General features: G+C 42.2%; 1 protein-coding gene across 1 annotated transcript; it reads left to right on the top strand.

The window, feature by feature from the left end:
- The first annotated feature begins 109 nt into the window (after nucleotides 1-109).
- On the top strand, nucleotides 110-16,895 carry TMEM43 (transmembrane protein 43). Its single transcript, XM_040592973.1, has 12 exons — nucleotides 110-239; nucleotides 1,006-1,155; nucleotides 3,345-3,479; nucleotides 4,196-4,290; nucleotides 6,166-6,215; nucleotides 9,487-9,556; nucleotides 11,154-11,224; nucleotides 11,390-11,511; nucleotides 12,121-12,195; nucleotides 12,272-12,373; nucleotides 13,893-14,010; nucleotides 14,991-16,895. The coding sequence occupies exons 1-12, from the start codon at nucleotides 228-230 to the stop codon at nucleotides 15,191-15,193; spliced, it is 1,203 nt and encodes a 400-aa protein (XP_040448907.1). The 5' UTR covers nucleotides 110-227; the 3' UTR covers nucleotides 15,194-16,895.
- Nucleotides 16,896-18,150: the final 1,255 nt, after the last annotated feature.

Below are 18,150 nucleotides of genomic sequence, written 5' to 3'. Positions count from 1 at the left end.
CAGACAGCAGGCCGCTCCCTCAGCGCGGCCGCGGCACTGCCTACACTTCCCGGCCTGCCCCGCGCCCCGCGCGGCTTAGGCGGGAACTACGCGTCCCGGCATGCACTGCAGGGGCGGGAGGGCCGGCTGAGCCCTGAGGAGGAGGGCGCGGCTGCGGGCGGCTCTCGGTGCGCGGCTCACCGTGCCCGACTCTTACGGCTTTTTTGGGGTGGCACCCGGCGATCAGGATGTCGAGGAATGTAAGTGCTGCTCGGACCCGTCCTGTCGTTGTTCCGCGCTGCGTGTGGTGGTCCTCCGGGTCGGTCCGCTCCCGCTCTGGCCGCTCCCCCGAGGTGGCCTGCCTTTGGCGAGGGGCCCTGTGCAGTGGAGGGGCCGCTGTCATATCCCTCCTGGCATCACCAGATGAGCCAAAGAGAAGCCTCACCTCCTGTGTTGGCTGCACGTGCTGATCTTGTTGCACCCTGGTTGTCCCCCACAGCCAGCGTATATGGAGATAAACCCCTGGGCTTTCGTGCTTTAATGTGGCAGTGGCTAGGACAACAGTAACAGCTTTGATTTAAGCTATTTCTTTTTGTTGCTCAAGATGTAGTTATTTTAAAGCATGCAGGCACTTTTCCACTGGTGCGGTAAAATGTAACTTGCTATTTATAGCTATGTTTTAGCTGGTCTGGAATTCGGGAGTATTACTCAGTTTGTCATGGCCTGAATGTAGGGTGTGGACACCAAATAGGGAACCTAGAGACAGTGTGAAGAAAGCTTGAAGGGATGTGTTGAACCACTATAATAGGAATACTTTTTTTCCATCAGGATTAAGTTTTGTTTATTAACTGTATTTCTGGTATCAAAAGTGTGATAAGGCACTTAATAAGTGTGGGAAAGTTTTGGTCCAAGGCAGAAAGTGTTACCCTGTAGAGCAGCAGTATTAACAAAGCTAAAAGACTTATTTTGAAACAGAACGCCTTCCCCTTTCACACCAGTATTGCATTTTTGGTTTATCCCCAACAGTTCTCTGACACAGGCAGCAGAAAAGAACATGTTAAAATCACAAGTGAGTCCAAACCAGGATTCCTGGAGAGGCTCAGCGAGACTTCTGGAGGCATGTTGATGGGACTTGTGACATTTCTTCTGTCTTTCTACCTTCTTTTTACCAATGAAGTAAGTAAAATGCTGTCAGTGTTTGTACAGCTTTAAAGTGTCACAGCTGAGGTGACATTCAACTGCTTTTGCATTTATAGCCTTACTAAAATGGTCCCGTTAAAGCTTTATTACTTCATCCGTGAGAAGAGGACGTCATGTCTGGACAGCCTAGTGCTTATGCTTGGGGTATAACAGAAGAGTGAAATCACAGGGCCGCAGACAGTATTTCCGTACCCCCTGAGTGTTGTAGAGACAGTTATAGTGCGTGATGAGAGGTAAGATCCAAAACGTGTAAGTTCATGCAGAAACAGGCTGTAGTATTATTGAAAAAGGATTATATGAGCCAGTCTTCTCTCTTTGCTTGGGACAACATAAGGTCCTCATTTCTAGTGTTGTTATAATTGCATTAAATGAATTCATACTCCAGGTTGCAAAATTGAGGGTGTTACTTATTCGCAGTGTTACTTTATATCTTTTTTTTTTTTAGATTTTAAAATAGATTTTAAAAAAATAATTAAAGTAAGCAGGGAATCCTGACACCCTACCATTGCAAACATACATGCTTTTGGCAGTTCTGGAGTAAGGGAGCAGAATTCTGTGAATTTTCATGTAAGACTTCCTTTTATACTTCTACAAGAGGAAAAAGAACTACTCCCAGTTTTGGTGACTTTGCAGGGAAAGCACACCATAACATGATGGTAAGGTAAGGAAAACTTCTGCCAAGTAGTTATATGGGGCTGTGGAAAAAGGACCATAACTGGCATAATTTTTGCAGTTATTCATAAGCAATGAACCAGATAAGAAGTGAAGAGCAGTAACTTTGGACCTTTGTAGGAATAATCTATGTATGTTTGAGGAGCTCAGTCAGTGTTAATGGTCCTGCTGCATGGCTTAAGAAGCAATGCCCCAGACTGTGTTAGACAGAGAGTGAGCAGAGAAGTGCAAGTGTGTTTTGAGAATATGCCTTGAGGCTGAACATACAACTTTTCCTTGTGGTCTTCAGATCACCTGTGTTATGGTTTAACCCCAGCCGGCAACTAAGTACCAAGCATCCACTTGCTCACTCCTCTCCTGCAGGTGGGTGGGAAGGAGAATTGGGAAAATGGTAGAACCTGAGGGTTGAGATAAGAACAATATAATAATTGAAATAAAATAAAAATAATAATTAAAATAATAATATAATGAGAGAGAAGGGAGAGGAATTAAATCCAAAGCAAAGGGAAAAAACAAGTGATGCACAATATAATTGCTCTTCACCTGCTGGCTAATGCCCAGCCAGTCCCCAGGCAGCGATCAGCAGGCCCTGGCCAGTTCTCCCCAGTTTATGTATCGTGGGGGGCTGACCTTGGCTTGATGCTAGGTGCCCACCAAGCCACTCTATCACGCCTCCTCAGCAGAACAAAGAGGGAGAAAATAAGATGGAAAACAAACCAACTTGTGGGTCAAGATAATGCAAAGGAAAACAAAAGGTGTTATTCTCTACTTCCCATCAGCACTTCCCAGGAAGCAGGGCTTCAGTACACATAGTGGTTGCTCCAGAAGACAAACATCGTAAATAACAAATGCCTTCCCTTCCTCCTTTCTCTTAGCTTTTATATCTAAGCATATGTCATATGGTCTGGAATATCCCATTGGTCACTTAAGGGTCAGTTGTCCTGGCTGTGTCCCCTCCCAAGGTCTTGCTCACTCCCAGCCAACTGGGCAGGGAGGAGGTTGGAGAGACAGCCTTGATGCTGCGGAGCACTGCTCAGCAGGAGTGAAAACACTGGTGTGTTATCACCACCTTTCTAGCTACCAATATGAGCACAGCACTCTGAGGGCTGCTGTGGGGCTCAGCCAGACTGAATACATATACTGAGCATGACATTCTATGGTATGGAATGTCCCTTTGGCTAGTTCAGGTCAGCTGTCCTAGCTGTGTCCCCTCTGATTTCTTGTGCCTCTCCAGCCTTCTCACTGGCAGGCCCTAAGAAACTCAAAAGTCCCTGACTTAGTATAAACATTACTTAACAACAACTGAAAAGAACCGTGTGGTATCACCATTATTCTCATACTAAATCCAAAACACAGCACTGTACCAGCTACTGAGAAGAAAAATTAACTCTGTCCCAGCTGACAGGAGGACAACTTGTCTGCAAACCTTTTTCCCAAAATACTGCTGTGCTGTTGTTTCTCCACGACTTGATTTTTGCTTTTCTTGGTTGCAGGGACGAGCTTTAAGGACAGCCAAATCTCTTGATGAGGGACTTTCTCTTGTGATCCCCCTTGATAGCATCCACAGCGTGTCTCAGCAGAATGAAGGGAGACTGGTGCACTTAGCTGGTGCTCTGAGTACATCTAAGGTAAATAAAATCTTGGCAGATAGGAATATTTCAAACTTGGAGGGAAGGAAAAGTCTTTGCCAATTAAAATTATGTGTGATATCCAGGAAAAGACATGTAGCTTCTTTCCTTCTCAATAAATATTGCTGGCTACCACCCAAGCTTTGGTTCTTGGCCTGGAAGCTGGGAAATGTTGTACAGCCTTGTACTCCCTGCTCCCAAGAAACATGCTACCTCTAGCTGTGTTTACCCTCCCATTGCCTTTGGTGGATAATTTCAATTCCCCTTTGATAGGAAACCTGTTGTATATTCATGGTGCTGTAAAGTCTTCAGGCTCTTGCAGTACAGAGGCTCTGCAAGTTCTGACTTTTCAGTAATGATGATGTTTTCCGTGGTCAGCCTGCATTGCAGAAGGTAACACAGCAGGGTAGCTTTCAGCAAAATAATATATCCCCCTGGTTTAAACTCTTAAGCCTGCATGCCATTAGCCAGCATTTCTGTTTTTATTCTTCACTGTGGCAATAATTTTTGATGATGATTCTTTAGGTCAGATTTATCAGTGATATAAAGAGATGCTGCTTTTTGTCTTTCATGACATACTGTATTCAACTGTGTGTAACGTAGTACTAACTACATACAGTGAGGTATGTAAATGTGTTTGATAATAAAAGAACAATATTTGAGTTTGAGAGGTACAGCATTTATACTGACTTTTATTTTCTTCAATTTTCACATAGCCTTTGTTTGATCCCAGCTATGGGCTCTCCATCCAGGCTGTCAAACTTAAGCGTAATGTGGAAATGTACCAGTGGGTAGAATATGAAGAGTCCACGTAAGTGAAAGTGATCTTCAAAAGTTGTTGATAAAGCTGTTTTATTAACAGAATCCTATCACAATATTTTTTTCTCTCCACACCCAAAGGAAAAAAAACAACTTTTTATGGCTGGAGAATTCTAGAGTTCTTGACTTTTTTTAGAGAATCACTTTTCATTTCCTTGGAGATGTCAGGTTTTGTAGATGGTCAATGCTGCACAACTTGCATCGGATAAAATTTGGGTAACATCCAAGGCCTTTTATCAAATGTTTCCACTTCCTGATTTTGGATAACTTCATATGGGGTTTCTTAGCCTCCATGCTGCAGCTGTGGGTTTTTTTCATTAGTATTGTCTAATGCTGGGCCACCTCAGACCCCATTAATCTATTTTCTGTCATATGTTGTCAAGAGAATTCAAAGGTCTTTACCAATTTCTGAAAGAGAAAAAAAAAAGAGAAAACACTCACGTTTTCCCCAAAGACTCAGCCAATTTCTATGCTTTCTAGTGTTCCTAAAGCTTCTTTTATTTATTGATGTACTTTCTGTTCATCAGGGTTTCTGTAACTCTATCCCTATTATACTCCCTGCCTGCTAGTTGATTACTAGAATCAAAACCATTGCCCCAGACTACTTAGTCCTGAGTTTTTTCAAGTAAAACTGTATAATTCTCTTTTTCCCTGCATCTGCTAAGCCTTTCTTGCTGCTATTCTCTAAAACTTGAGCATGCACCCTCAAGCCAATTTTTTCCCTCTGTCCTCAAAAAGGAAATATAAAAAGATTTTTGCTGAATCCAGAAACTTCATCCTATTTTCCCTTGGCTTTCTTCCATAATGGCAATGATTTACTTGTTGGTGTTTTTTTGGTTGGTTGTTTTTATTTAAATCTCCTGAAGGGGTCTTAATTTTTTTTTCAAAAGTGAATCCAACAATTTGAATTATGAATTCCAGTATCAACTCTGATAAATCCATTGACCCAAAACTGCCCGTTTGATACCTACAATCTAGCAAACACTATAATATTTCAAATCGATTAAAAAACCTGGTTGTATCCAATTGAATCTAGAAATCAGATTCTTTTTGCAGACTTGTGGACACATGAGACTTTTTGGCATGTGACTATGAGGGAAATCTCTTAATTTCTTTGGTACTTAATACATGTGCAAATGGAAGTACTTAATTAAACCAAGACATGATTTCTCGATTTTTAGAAGACTCTGCTACCCCTTATCCTTAATAATCAAAAGCCAACACTGTAGCTGTGAAAGTAAACTGCAAATTTTAGTTGCTTGAGAGACAGTCAAATTAGTTTATATAGGCAATATTGTATGTACCTTTTCAAGGGGATTTACAAAACGAATTAGATGTTAACTACTCTGCTGGTAGTTGCAAGCACAAGAGGGAAAATGTTTCATTTACTAATAATAATTCAGAGAGTAGTATAAAAGTTATTAGCTATTATGTCAGTCTGATTCCACAGAACTTGCATTTCAAATGTCTTTTGTGTCATACAGGGGTAAAAAAGAAAAAAAAAAGTCAGACATTGTGAAGGTGTGAAAAATAACTTCTCAGTTTTAACACACTTATAGTGCAGCATCTGTAAAAGACACTGATTTAGGTCAGCTTGTCTCACTGTCTAATACTGGTTATTCCTTATTGATGTAGTCAACACCTTTTTGGCAACATGGGAATAAAAGGGTTGTGGCTGTTTAGCATTTGTGTGTAGTTGTCTCATACAGAGAAACTATGTCCTCAGAACAGGTAGTTCAGAGAGTTGTAAAGGTAAGTTTGCGTTGCTTGTGACCCATCTGTGCATTTCGTTTGTAAAGTGTATTCTGCCCTGAGCAGGGGTGTGTGTGTACTGTTCTGGTTTTCATCCCACCCCTTTTCTCTGCAGGGAATATGAAGAGAATGGTGAGATTAAGAAAGAGACAAAGTATTCATATAGTAAGTTGATCAACAGAAACACCTTTTTTTTTTTTTTTTTAATGAATGTACCTTTGGACTTTTGTATGTGTGTATTCAGATTTTTGTTGTAAACCCCGTATTTTCTTCTTGGGAAAGAAAGTGAAGAAATAAGCAAAAATTCTGTTTCCTAAACAAATGGCAGGACCTCCTTTCTTGAGGTAACTGAGGTGAAAGGAGGTGTGCTGTTAGCAAACACCTACTACAGAAAATCTAAGTCTTGTCTTGGAACTCCCAGAGGTTCAGAGCAGCATCCAGGGATAGGATGTTCCAGATACAGGGCCTGTAAGGTCCTCAGTACAGGAGATGGGCAGAGGTGGGAGTGTTACCAAAGCTGATTACTCTTCAGAAGTGGAGTAAATAGGGCATATGTCAGGTATGAGCAGAAGCGAACAGACAGGGAAGAACAGTGTAGCTCCAGCCTGTAGGATAGACTGATGAGAATCTGTTTAGATGTTAACACCAGCTAATGAAAACCACCAGCACCTTCTGATGTGCACTGTGGCTTTTGCCAAATGCTTTTTTGGCAGGGGCAGAACTGAGAGCATTATTCTGATCTACCCAGTGGCAGAAAAATATTCTGAGTCATTGTGTATCTGGAGATTGGTCTCTGTGCTTCATTTATCTCTGATTAAAGCACATGGGCATGCAGCATGGGCGTGCAGCAGTTTCTGGGTGTGATCATAACAGTACCCCAGCTCAGTGAAGCATGGGATCCTGCAGCATGGAGATACATAAGGAGCAAAGCTAGTGGTTGTGAGCTGTGAAAAAACCTTATGGTGGCAGGGACCAAAAAGAAATGCCATTTAAAAGAACAGCTGCCCTCTCAATATTGGTGGATTCTGTCCAGTAAAAGTCTGTGCGTTATTAGTTGTGGTGGGTTAGCCTTGGCTGGCAGCTGCTTGCTTACTCTCCCCCTCAGCAGAACTGGGGAAGCGATTGGGAAGAACAGGAATGAAAGAGCTTGTGGGTTGAAATAAAGGTAGGGAGACTGCACACCAGTTACCACTGTGGGCAAAACTGACTCGACTTAGGGAAAATTAACTTAATTTGTTGTCAATTAAAATAAGTAATTACTGGTTCAGGTGTTGGCAGAACACATTTGCTCTCACTTTTTCCCAGTCTCAACTTGAGAATCCTCTCACCCTTGTTATTGCCACAGGTTACACTCTGTCCCTTTAGTGGGGCAGGGAGTGGGAGCAGGTTTACAGTCAGTACAGAGTGGTTTCTCTCTGCCACTTTTTCCTTCTCACACTTTTCCCCTGCTCCGGCATGGACTCTTCCCATGCTGCAGTGAGTATCTGCTCTGCTGTGGAGCACTTCCTTCTCCTCCTATGACTTTAGTGTTCCCTCTGTAGTTTCTTACTCGTTTTCGTTCCCTCCCTTCCCCATTTAGTGTTTTCTGCCCTTTCTTTAAAATGTTTTCACAGAAGTGCACCAAACTTCAGTGATGGGCTCAGCTGCGGCCTGTGGTGGATCTGTTGCAGAGCCAACTGTGTCCAGCACAGGGCAGCCTCTGACCTTTTCCCACAGAGACCACCCCTGCAGCACCCCACCACCACCAAAATCCTTCCATGTACCCAATACACTAGAATATCACTTTGTAGTGGTTTGACCTTGGCTGGACGCCCAGGTGCCCACCAAAACCACTCTTATCACTCCCTTCGTCAACTGGACAGGGGACAGAAAATATAACTAAAAGCTTGTGGGTCAAGATAAGGGCTCAGCAATCACTGAATCAGCTTGGGGAAATTAGTTTAATTTATTACCATTCAAATCAGAGTAGGATAATGAGAACTAAACTCAAAACTTAAAACACCTTCCTCCCAGCCCTCCCTTCTTCCTGGGCTCAGCTTCACTCCCAAGTACCTCCCTCCCAACAGGCAATGGGGGATATGGTCTGTTCATCACATGTTGTCTCTGCTGCTCCTTCCTCCTCACACTCTTCCCCCTGCTGCAACATGGAGTCCCTCCCACGGGAAACAGATCTCCATGAACTTCTCCAACGTGAGTCCTTCCCACAGACTGCAGTTCTTCATGAACTGCTCCAGCATGGCCCCCTCCCATGGATGCAGTCCTTCAGGAACAGGCTGCTGTAGTGTGGGTCCCCCATGGGGTTACAACTTCTGCCAGCAACCCTGTTTCAGTGTGGGCTTCCATGGGTCACAGCCTCCTTCAGGCATCCACCTGCTCCAGCATGGGGTCCTCCCCAGGCTGCAGGTGGAGATGTGCTCCACCACGAACCTCCATGGGCTGAGGGGAACAGCCTGCCTCACCATGGGCTTTACCACAGGCTACAGGGTAATTTTTGCTCCAGTGCCTGGCACACCTCCTCCCCACCCTTCTGCACTGACCTTGGTGTCTGCAGAGTTGTTACTCTCACACATTCTCACTCCTGTCTTCTGCTGCAATTTGTTGCACAGATTTAATTTTCCCCTTCTTGAATACATTATCCCAGAGGCACTACCACTGCTGCCAGTTAGCTCAGCCTTGGCTAGTAGCAGGTCTGTCTTGGAGCCAGCTGGCATTGGCTCCATCGGGCATAGGGGAAGCTTCTGGCATCTTGTCACAGAAGCCACCCCTGTAGCCCCCCTGCTACCAAAACCTTGCCACACAAAGCCACTCTACTCATTCCCTACTCCCTCTGCTGTTTAACCAAACTCCATTTCCTTCCTCTCTACTGCTTCATGGAAATAGAACAAGCTGTATTTAATAAGGAAGGTGCTCAAGAAAGGGACTCTAGGTTTGTGGGATTTATAAAGAACGTAGTAGAGTCTGTTCTGGGGATGTGGGAAGGCTGCTGTAGCCCAGACAAAGGCAGCATTATGCATTTTTTACAATGGCACATACAGCTACCATCTCTATCTGTTGCTTGACTGCACTGAAACTTGCTAATTCTAGCAGAAGTTGCAGCCTTTCCTCACAAACCCAGGTTATTCCCAAAGACTGGATTGAGGAATCAAAACCCGATCCTGGAAGATGCCAACAGCAAAGCTCCCACTGTGCAAAGCTGAGTTACAATTTTATCCCTGGAATCCCTTTTTTGTTCCTAAATCTTGCTATTCCTTGTTAATATGCTAGGAGGATGGATTTAGGTATCAATACAGACTATCACGTACATACTTTGATGTAAACAGTATTACTAAAAGTGTAACTTCAAACTGATTAATTGGTCGAGAGGTGTCTTCAGTAACTAAGATCTGAGTGGCAATTCTTCCTGTCTTTTCCTCAAGTTTCTTATCGTTTTCTTTAGATACTGAGTGGAAATCGGAAGTTGTGAACAGCAGAAACTTTGATCGAGAAATTGGACACAAAAACCCTAGGTAATTTACTACCTGACACAGTCCTCCTAGATTCTATCACTGTATCTGATCAGAGACAAGACGAAAGCCAAATGACTAATCTTCATGACAGAGTGAAGCAGGTGGAAACTGTTGGTCTTTTGGTAGTTGGGAGAACTAAAGCATAGAGAAATTAGAGAACAGTTCAAAGCTGCCTGATGGAACCAGAATTATACTATCCATTAGCAATGGCTGGACATCAGGCTATTATTATATTACTTCTGGACCATGTAATCTCCAAGTAGGAGAACATGAATGGGTTCCTGACTGTTGCTGTCTGTTAGTGCAGTCCATTACTAATTCTTTCTTCTATTACAAGCACAGGGTTAGAATAGCAGACATCCCATGAGCTTGTCACACCACTTGCATGCTGCTTTTTCTAAGCTAGCATGGATGAACTCACAGGCTTATTTGTGGCAATCACCCATATATAATTTGTTTATGTATCTCTCATCTGCAGTATTTCAGTTACACTATGTGCCATTTTTAATGCTAAGTTTTAGCTTTACTGTCATTCTCACAGAACCTGCTTAGTTCCTTAGGTTGCAGGATGCCATCTGGGAAAAAAACATTATGTGTGAGTGAAAAATACAGCTGGAGAGACAGTAAGACCAGGATACCAATAAAAGTTTGAACTTCCCAAAATCTTCAGAACTGTATTTTGGTTCTGTGGGCTTATTCAAATACACTGGTTTTTATTTGGAAGTACTACTTAAGGAGGGAAAGCAAAGATCTGTGTGTTTTTGATTGTAAGTCCCAACTAGGAGACTTGTTTAGATGAGAAGCAATGGGAAAAAAAAGATGCACAAATAATACACCTGCTTTGTCTCCTCCCCATGCACACTTTTTTGTCAATGAAAATTCTCCAAGCCTTCCCCAATAAATACAAATCTCCAACTGAGAGTAAAAAACATTTTTGATTCAGTGCTATCGCAGTACATAATTTAAAAAGTGCTGCAGCTAAGAACATTTCATCTGAGTGTATTTGTACAAACCAAGGAAACTGAGCATAACTGTGGTGGATCCTTGTCTGAGACAGCACAGTGTATGCAGATGTGCTGAAATTTAGAATTCATGCCTAGCAGTAATGAGATTCTATTTTAAGTATGTACTATATGTCTTCTTCCTTCCATCCATCCATCTTATCTTTTTATGCGACTTAGACATTTGTGAAAATAAAATATGTTGTTTACTGCCAGGGAGATTCTAGTAGTACTACTTATGAGAATGAAGTCAGGTCTGTAAGTAAAGGATTCCTGAGTCTGGAATTTGATTAACTTGGGCATGATGTAGAAGTACCATTATATGGAGAAGGTTTATGATCTAGGTTTCTTAATTTAGTAGGTAAAATGTAGCAGTTGACAGCAGAAACTAAATAAATGCAGACTAGAAATAAAGTGCATTTATGAGTGTAGTTAAATGTTGCAGGGATTCATCTAGGAACTTGATTAATTCATTGTCGCTCAAAACCTCTGTATCACCACTGACCAGCTTCCTAAGAGTACTCTGTATTACATACTGCAAATCAAGAGTTTGATCATAATTCTGGGACTAATCAGGGACTCTTTCTGTTCCTCAGTGCAATGGCTGTGGAGTCTTTCACTGCTGTTTCTCCTAATGTCCAGGTTGGCAGCTTTGTTCTTTCCAAGGGTAAGGATTGCTTTGTACTGGCTCTGTGCCTGCTGTTGCATCAGCAGTGGACTTTGGTTCTTTCCACAATGGCAGTCATGTCAAGTGACAATCAGGAAGCCAGCCAGCAAACTGGCTGATCCAAATTAGACACCAAACTTGGTATCGATTCTTTATTCTGCTTAGGTATTGTGGATAAAATTGATGACTTCAAGCAGTTGAGCTTGTCACACCTTGAGGATCCACATGCTGATGTTACCCGAGGAGGGGATTACTTTTACCACAGCGAGAACCCCAGGCGTCCAGAAGTAAGATGAGAAAAATAAACCAAAGCAGTAATTACTATCATGTGAAAAAGAAAGTAGGGGCATGTGCCATTTCTATTTAAATTTGTAGAAATGGGACTGCAGACCATCACATGGGATGACACCCTTAGTACAGTCCTTCAGCATGAGTGCCTTTCTTGCAGGAAGCTTCTGATCCTGCTTCTTTGTCCCCTGTTTTCTTGAGTCTGCCATGCTTTTAAATGGAGACACAGGATGGTGCTGGGAGGTGGGTTCTCCCTCTACCTTGCCATACTGAACTGAGTAGAGTGAAATAGGTTGTTGTCAGCTTGCCCTCCTGTGCCAAAAGAAGAAATGGCAAGGGGTGAACAAAGGATCTCATCGGTGTTAATGTGCTTCTGCAGCTAAATCAGAGGAGGTATTGCAAAACAGCATTTGATCTGTTATGTTTCAGTTATCAACTAGGCCTGAAAAAGGTACATCTTGGAAATCATTCTGGGTATCCTCTGGCTTGACATAAACGTTCAGAGGAAGTGTTGATACATAAAGAGTGTTCCCATGCAGAGTTGTCCTTCCTGTGATTCTTCTTTGTAAAGAAATCTTTCCTAACTTCCAATGTTCTCTTGTTTATAGGTAGGAGACCTTCGTGTCTCGTTCTTCTATGCAGGTCTGAGTGGAGATGACCCCCATTTGGGCTCCGCTGATAAGGTGAGTCCTCAAGCTGTTTCTGTATTTTGCATACTCTTTTTCCCAGCTGAGTATCCAATATATATTTTCTTCCAAGGTGACTGTGATTGCTCGCCAGCGAGGTGATCAGCTGGTTCCATATCATACCAAGTCTGGAGATATCCTGCAGATTCTGTACCCTGGGGATCTCTCTGTGGAGGTGAGATACCACACTGTACTAGTGAGGGGTTAAAATTTGAGATGGTTGTGCAGAAGTAACAGGGGAGTAAGCTCACAGTCTCCTTCATACCTGCTCTGGAGGAGATACTTGATGTAAACATTGGCTTTTCTCTCTCCTTTTTCTAGGGCAATGCGTTGTAGCCTGTGTTTGCCTTCCAGGTTTCTGCATGTTCTTTGTGTTGCAGCAAAATGCCATGCTTCACCCACTAGCAGTAAATAATTTGGTTATGGTTATCCCTGATGGTTTTTTTAATTTTAAAAAGGAACCATGGCTAAAGTAGCTATATATTTATTTTTTTTTAAATCCCCTTGTATTGCTGATGAATGTCCTTTGCTTTAAAGGCTGTTTCCGTGCCTTCTCATTTTGCTTTTATGTGCTCTTTGGTAGTTTCCCACTTGCACATGCAAGCACGTGCTTTTGAAAAGGTTGTGTGTAAAAATAGTAAAAATCAGGCTTTAATTAAACAAACCGTAGGAGCTATCCTCTTCAGCTTCTAGTAACAGAAGTTTAGGCTTGTCTGAAATGTTTACTGCTGTTCTGGCTGAGAAAGAACCTTCAGGCAGAGCTTTATGCTCCAATAAATCCTGCGTGCTCCAGCAATTTGGTGATTCATGTACTCCTTTAAGTAGGTTCATTTCCATTAGTGATTGTTTCATGCCCTGTTGCAAAAATCCAAGATGTCAAGAATTTACAGGAGCTCCCAAAAGCAGTTGGAAAGACTTTTGAGTTCAGAGGCAGTAGCAGTAGGATCAGCTCTCTGCTGTGAGCTCTGAGTCTTCATCAGGTGGAATTTTAGATCACTGGAAATTAACTGACTACAAATGAATAATTCATAAAGTATTTGTATGTACAAGTAATCGATCAGTCATACGTGTCTTTTCCCATTAAGTGTTTTATTACGTCTGAACCATCTTCATGTGTATGTTTTAGAGAGCCAGAGGGGCACACAACCCATTTTGAAAAAATCTTACTTGGAATTCTTGCAAATAGATGTTTTGCTTTGCTTGATGAAATACACACATAGCTTTTATCTCTTCTTCCCTGTATACTCTTTGCTTTCTTTCGTATACCTTTCCTTCAGCCATCAGTGGATACTGTTGCCTTTTCTCTCTTCCTCCAAGCATAGTGAAGTCAGATTGTTCCTCCTTTATTACATTTGCTTATTAGTGTTTTATGTTTCTACAGTAATGTTGAATATATCCATTGGCAGAAAAACCTGTGTGCTTTCTGCCTGTGGTTATAATGTCAAACAGTGCTTGCTTAACTGTTTTAATTTAGAAAAATGCTGGTTTCCCCTGTGCTGCACTTTGAAATCTATTGTAGTGTGCTGCAAAACAGCGCATAAAAGGCTGTGCAGAATGAGCTGCAACATATCTTTTATGAGAGAATTTGTACTTCTAAAATGCTGTGAGCCCTGATTTGCGTATAATACACTGGAATCAAGAGGTTCTTGAAAGAAATTGAGAAACAGGCTGTATGTCATGGTGTTTGTTTTCAGGAAGTGTTTCAGAAAGAGCATGAGAGTAACACCATGAAGACCTGGGCTCTCCGTGCAGCAGGCTGGCTGTCAATGTTTGTAGGCATCAGTCTAATGACCCGAATCTTTTACACTTTAGGTAAGTTTTTTACAGAAAGGTAAAATTATTTAGAAATAGGATCATAATCCTTAGAGAGTCTTCTCTTGTTCACATAAGCAATTAATCAGTTTGGAGGTTGGGAGGAATCTGGTTTGAACTCAGATTGGATCGGAAAGTCACTGTAGGCAATTGCAGGTAAACAGGATCCCAGAACCAGATCGTTGCTTTGTGGACATTAAAAAACAGTATGCAAATATCTGTTGCCAGTCTCAGAAGATCCCAGCCTAGTGTTTACCAAAATCAGAAGCCAAAGCACATGTTGGGCTGGTTCTTTCATGTTTAATTCAAGGTGCTGCAATCCAACTACTTTCTATATCCATACAAAAGTGGTCCCCCCAGCAGGTATTAATGAGCAGTTGTACAGTAATATGTCTTTGTGTATGGTTATTCTACACTACTATGAACAAACAGCAAAGAAAGTTTTGCTTTATCCTTTTAATGTAGGAAAATGTTGGAATAAAAACTTACAGAAAGCGGGACAGTGCCTCAAACTTGTATAAACTTCAGACATCAAAGCTATCATTAGCTTTGTAGCTGCGAACACTTGTTTTTTTTTATTATTTATCCATAAACATACTGTTATCTGTAAGATGTATTGTTGCCAGGAATTAACTTTTGCGCTAGCGTATTGTATCAGTTGCCCTAGGCTTGTTCCATAGCTGCAAGGCTATCAGTCTACTCTGCCTCTCAAGCCTTTGACAAGTCTTTCAGACTTAATTTTGGATTACTTCCTGTCTGAAGTGATGAGGATACCAGTGCCCTATATATTTAGCAGTTGCTTAATTATCAAATGCCTTGAGGATACTCTGTTGAAATGCCTTGTCCAGTGCTCTTGATAAATAATTTGAGTCTGTCGTTTGATTGCAATAGTCAGTGTGCAAATCCAAGGTGTGAATAAGACTTCCTTTTAAACTATCATCTTATCAACTACTTAATCACTTGTTTAATTGTTTCTGCAGTGGACTGGTTTCCTGTTGTGAGAGATCTGGTTAACATTGGATTAAAAGCATTTGCCTTCTGCGTAGCCAGTTCGCTGTCACTGCTGACCATCTCCATCGGCTGGCTCTTCTACCGCCCTCTCTGGGCGTTGCTGATCGGGTTGCTCTCTGTAGTTCCAATTGTGGTTGCAAAATCTCGTGTTCCACCAAAGAAGCAGCAGTGAGGAGGTGGTCGGGTTTTGTGCTGAATCCTGGTTAGACACTTTTCCAGTGCATTTCTGTCCTGGTTGCTGCAGCATGCTTACAGCGTCCCACAGTTCAGCAGTATGCACCAAGAGTTGGGGAGGGGGCTTGAATGTGATCATTGATACACGGTATCCACGGAAAATATGACTATAGGATGCTGTTCGTAGGAAGCCAATGACACTGACTTGGGGAAAAAAGCATTTTGGAATATCTGTATTGATTATAAGTTAGTGAACAAGCAGATCTGTACCTTTTACCACTTACTAATTCCCCCTGATCTGAGAACTGGCAAGTCCTCACTGACAGGTGGGGCAAGGTGGAGAAGGTTTCAGCTTCATTACATGGACCACGATTAGATAGCCTTAGGAAATGCGTGTGTGTACCTGTCTCTGACAAACCCTCCCGCTGCTGCCTTTTCTTCTGTGTACAGTCACGTACTCTTCTTTGGCTGATGCGTTTGGAAGTGTGTGTGTGTTCAAAGGAAAACCACAACGTAGTCAGCTGTCACACAATACACAAGATGTTTGCTTTTGGACTTGGGATTTTCAAAGTAACTTTTGGAATACTGAGCAGCCAGGTTAGCAGTGCTCTGTGGTACAGCGGATTTGTCAAAGCATTGATTTCCTCCAACTTTTTAAGTCTCTGAAGTTGTTCTTGGTTAAGCATCCAAAATGGTAATGTGGACTATACCATCACATAACTATTTCAAAAGTTTAATTTCAAATTGCACTTATTTAAGGGGATACTTAGAGGTCACTAACCTTTAAAAATCAACCTGCTGTTTTGAAAAAAAATTAACTTCTATAATTGAATGTATATTCTTTAAAATATTTGGGGTTTGTTTTCTGTGTATACTGTTTCTTTCTTGAATTTCATCTAGTGAGGACAATGAACATACTCCATGAAATCAAATAATGAAAACATTTTTGTGTGACTAGATTTTGTAGACATTAGCCTAAATTTTGAGCTTTTTACCATGTTAGAGGAATGCCTTCTTGCAGTATTGTGATGATTCAGGTTATTTGTGCTCTAACCAGTACTTGAGATTAGATACTGTCTTGTGCTGTTCCTGAGTCTCTCTCCACCTAGGTAAGAGTCTGGCTTCCAGATGTGCCCTCCCTATGCTACGGTGGGTTTTCTTCTGCAAGTATACACAGTTCAGTACAAAAATAATGTCTTAATTTATGAAATCCAGTTATGACTGTCAGGAGAAATGTGTTCCCTGTACCAAAGGAACTTAACATGAACATTCATAGGAACAAACGTTTGCTACAAAGGGTACTGAAATAGAAATCTGAGTTATAAGTATTTTGAGTAGTACCTACTTTATTAGCCTTAATTATTTTCATTCTTCTGGTATTTGAATGTTGTCAATTCAGTCTCATGGCTCGGTTCTGCTGGTCAAAGCAGTAGTAATCAGTGAAAGGTTATAGGAGGCGTAAGTGGTCTCATGCATGCAGCTGACATAACGATACTGTGCAGTCTGCCCACTGCTCGCCAACACCAACTTCTGCTCCATCAGTTAAGAATTGCACTTCACTGGGGAGAAAAGCGGGTGTCAGACCGCTCTTTCACCAGTGAGGCAGGAACCTAACCAGCATTACCACGTTAGAGATGAGGATACAGTTTTCTACACAAGTGCTGAGCTTTTGTATATTTAATAAAATAAGATTTTCAAAAGGTTGGTCTGTAGGCTTCTTTTTTATTACATTTAAGTATTGCATATTTCATATCCAGGTGCACAGACAATTAGTTTGTAGCTTCCACATGAACTAGTTTTCTATTTTCGGTGGGATAAATGCACAGCTGGGTTGTGTTTATCCTGCAAACATTTTCCCATTTTGGGAAGCAAGTTCTATTAACAGCACAGCTGCTACCTGTTCTAGATACCCGTGTGATGAAAGGCTGGTTCCAGCCTGCCCATTACTGACTGCTTAAGCAATAGTAACATTCTTGCCTCCGTAAGATTATTTGAAAAATACGATGGTTCAACCTGACTGGATACAGACTTCTATATTTTTTAAAGAGACTGGGGTTTACTGTGCAGCCAACAGCTTAAAATGCTTCTGTCTTCCATACTGGTGTGTGCAGGAATGATGCAAAAGCAACAGGCTCCTGTCATGGAGAACATGCTGTTCTGTCGCCCAGGTGTGCTGTGGAGCCAGGGCTCCCCTCAGTTACACGTAGTTTCTATAGGAACAACTGAAGCAGTATTTCTCTTATTTCCTTACCAAAATCTGACAGGCCATGTACATGATCCTGTCAATCACCTTCCCTTCCTGCTCTGTCTCACCTAAAGCACCTTTACTCTCGTGTCGCATGCCCAGGTTAGGAGAGCTCACTGCCTGTGTAGCCGAGAGGTACCATCCTTCCAGCTGAAGATGTCACCGTCCCTTTCCCTGCTGGCTATAAATAGTCACTAGACTCACTGCTTGGCATCACCTGTGCCGTGTTCCCCCATCAGGCGGTACAGAGCCGCTTTGGTAGGGCTGGCACCAGCTCTCAGTTTAAGTGGATGAAAAATTACCAAATACCAGCAGGAGCTCAACGTGCTCCCTGCCCCGTTCCAGATGCTTATCTCGGGGTGCACCCCACACCAGCACTGCCCACTGCTGCAGGAACCACATCCCCGGTGCCCGCTGCAGCTTTACCCAGTTCATGCAAAATTTGGAATTTTTCTTGAAGCCTTATATACAGGTCACAGATCTACTTCATTTATTTATAATTTGGTAGCAAAACCTAAAAACTGAGAATGAAGACCATTAACATCAAAAGAATTCACAAGCAGCCAGTTCTGGGACATCCTGGGACCCAATCTGTGACTGCTGGAAGTACCATGCTGCATTCTCACCCTTGTACGAGAGTCCTTCCAGGGAAACGGAGCCAATTACGGAAGAACGAGCTGGCTGGAGGGGAAGTGTAACGGACAACATCC

The sequence above is a fragment of the Falco naumanni genome, chromosome 4, assembly GCF_017639655.2.
Source record: "Falco naumanni isolate bFalNau1 chromosome 4, bFalNau1.pat, whole genome shotgun sequence".
Lineage (NCBI taxonomy): Eukaryota > Metazoa > Chordata > Aves > Falconiformes > Falconidae > Falco > Falco naumanni.
This window is presented reverse-complemented; position numbering and strand designations above follow the sequence as displayed.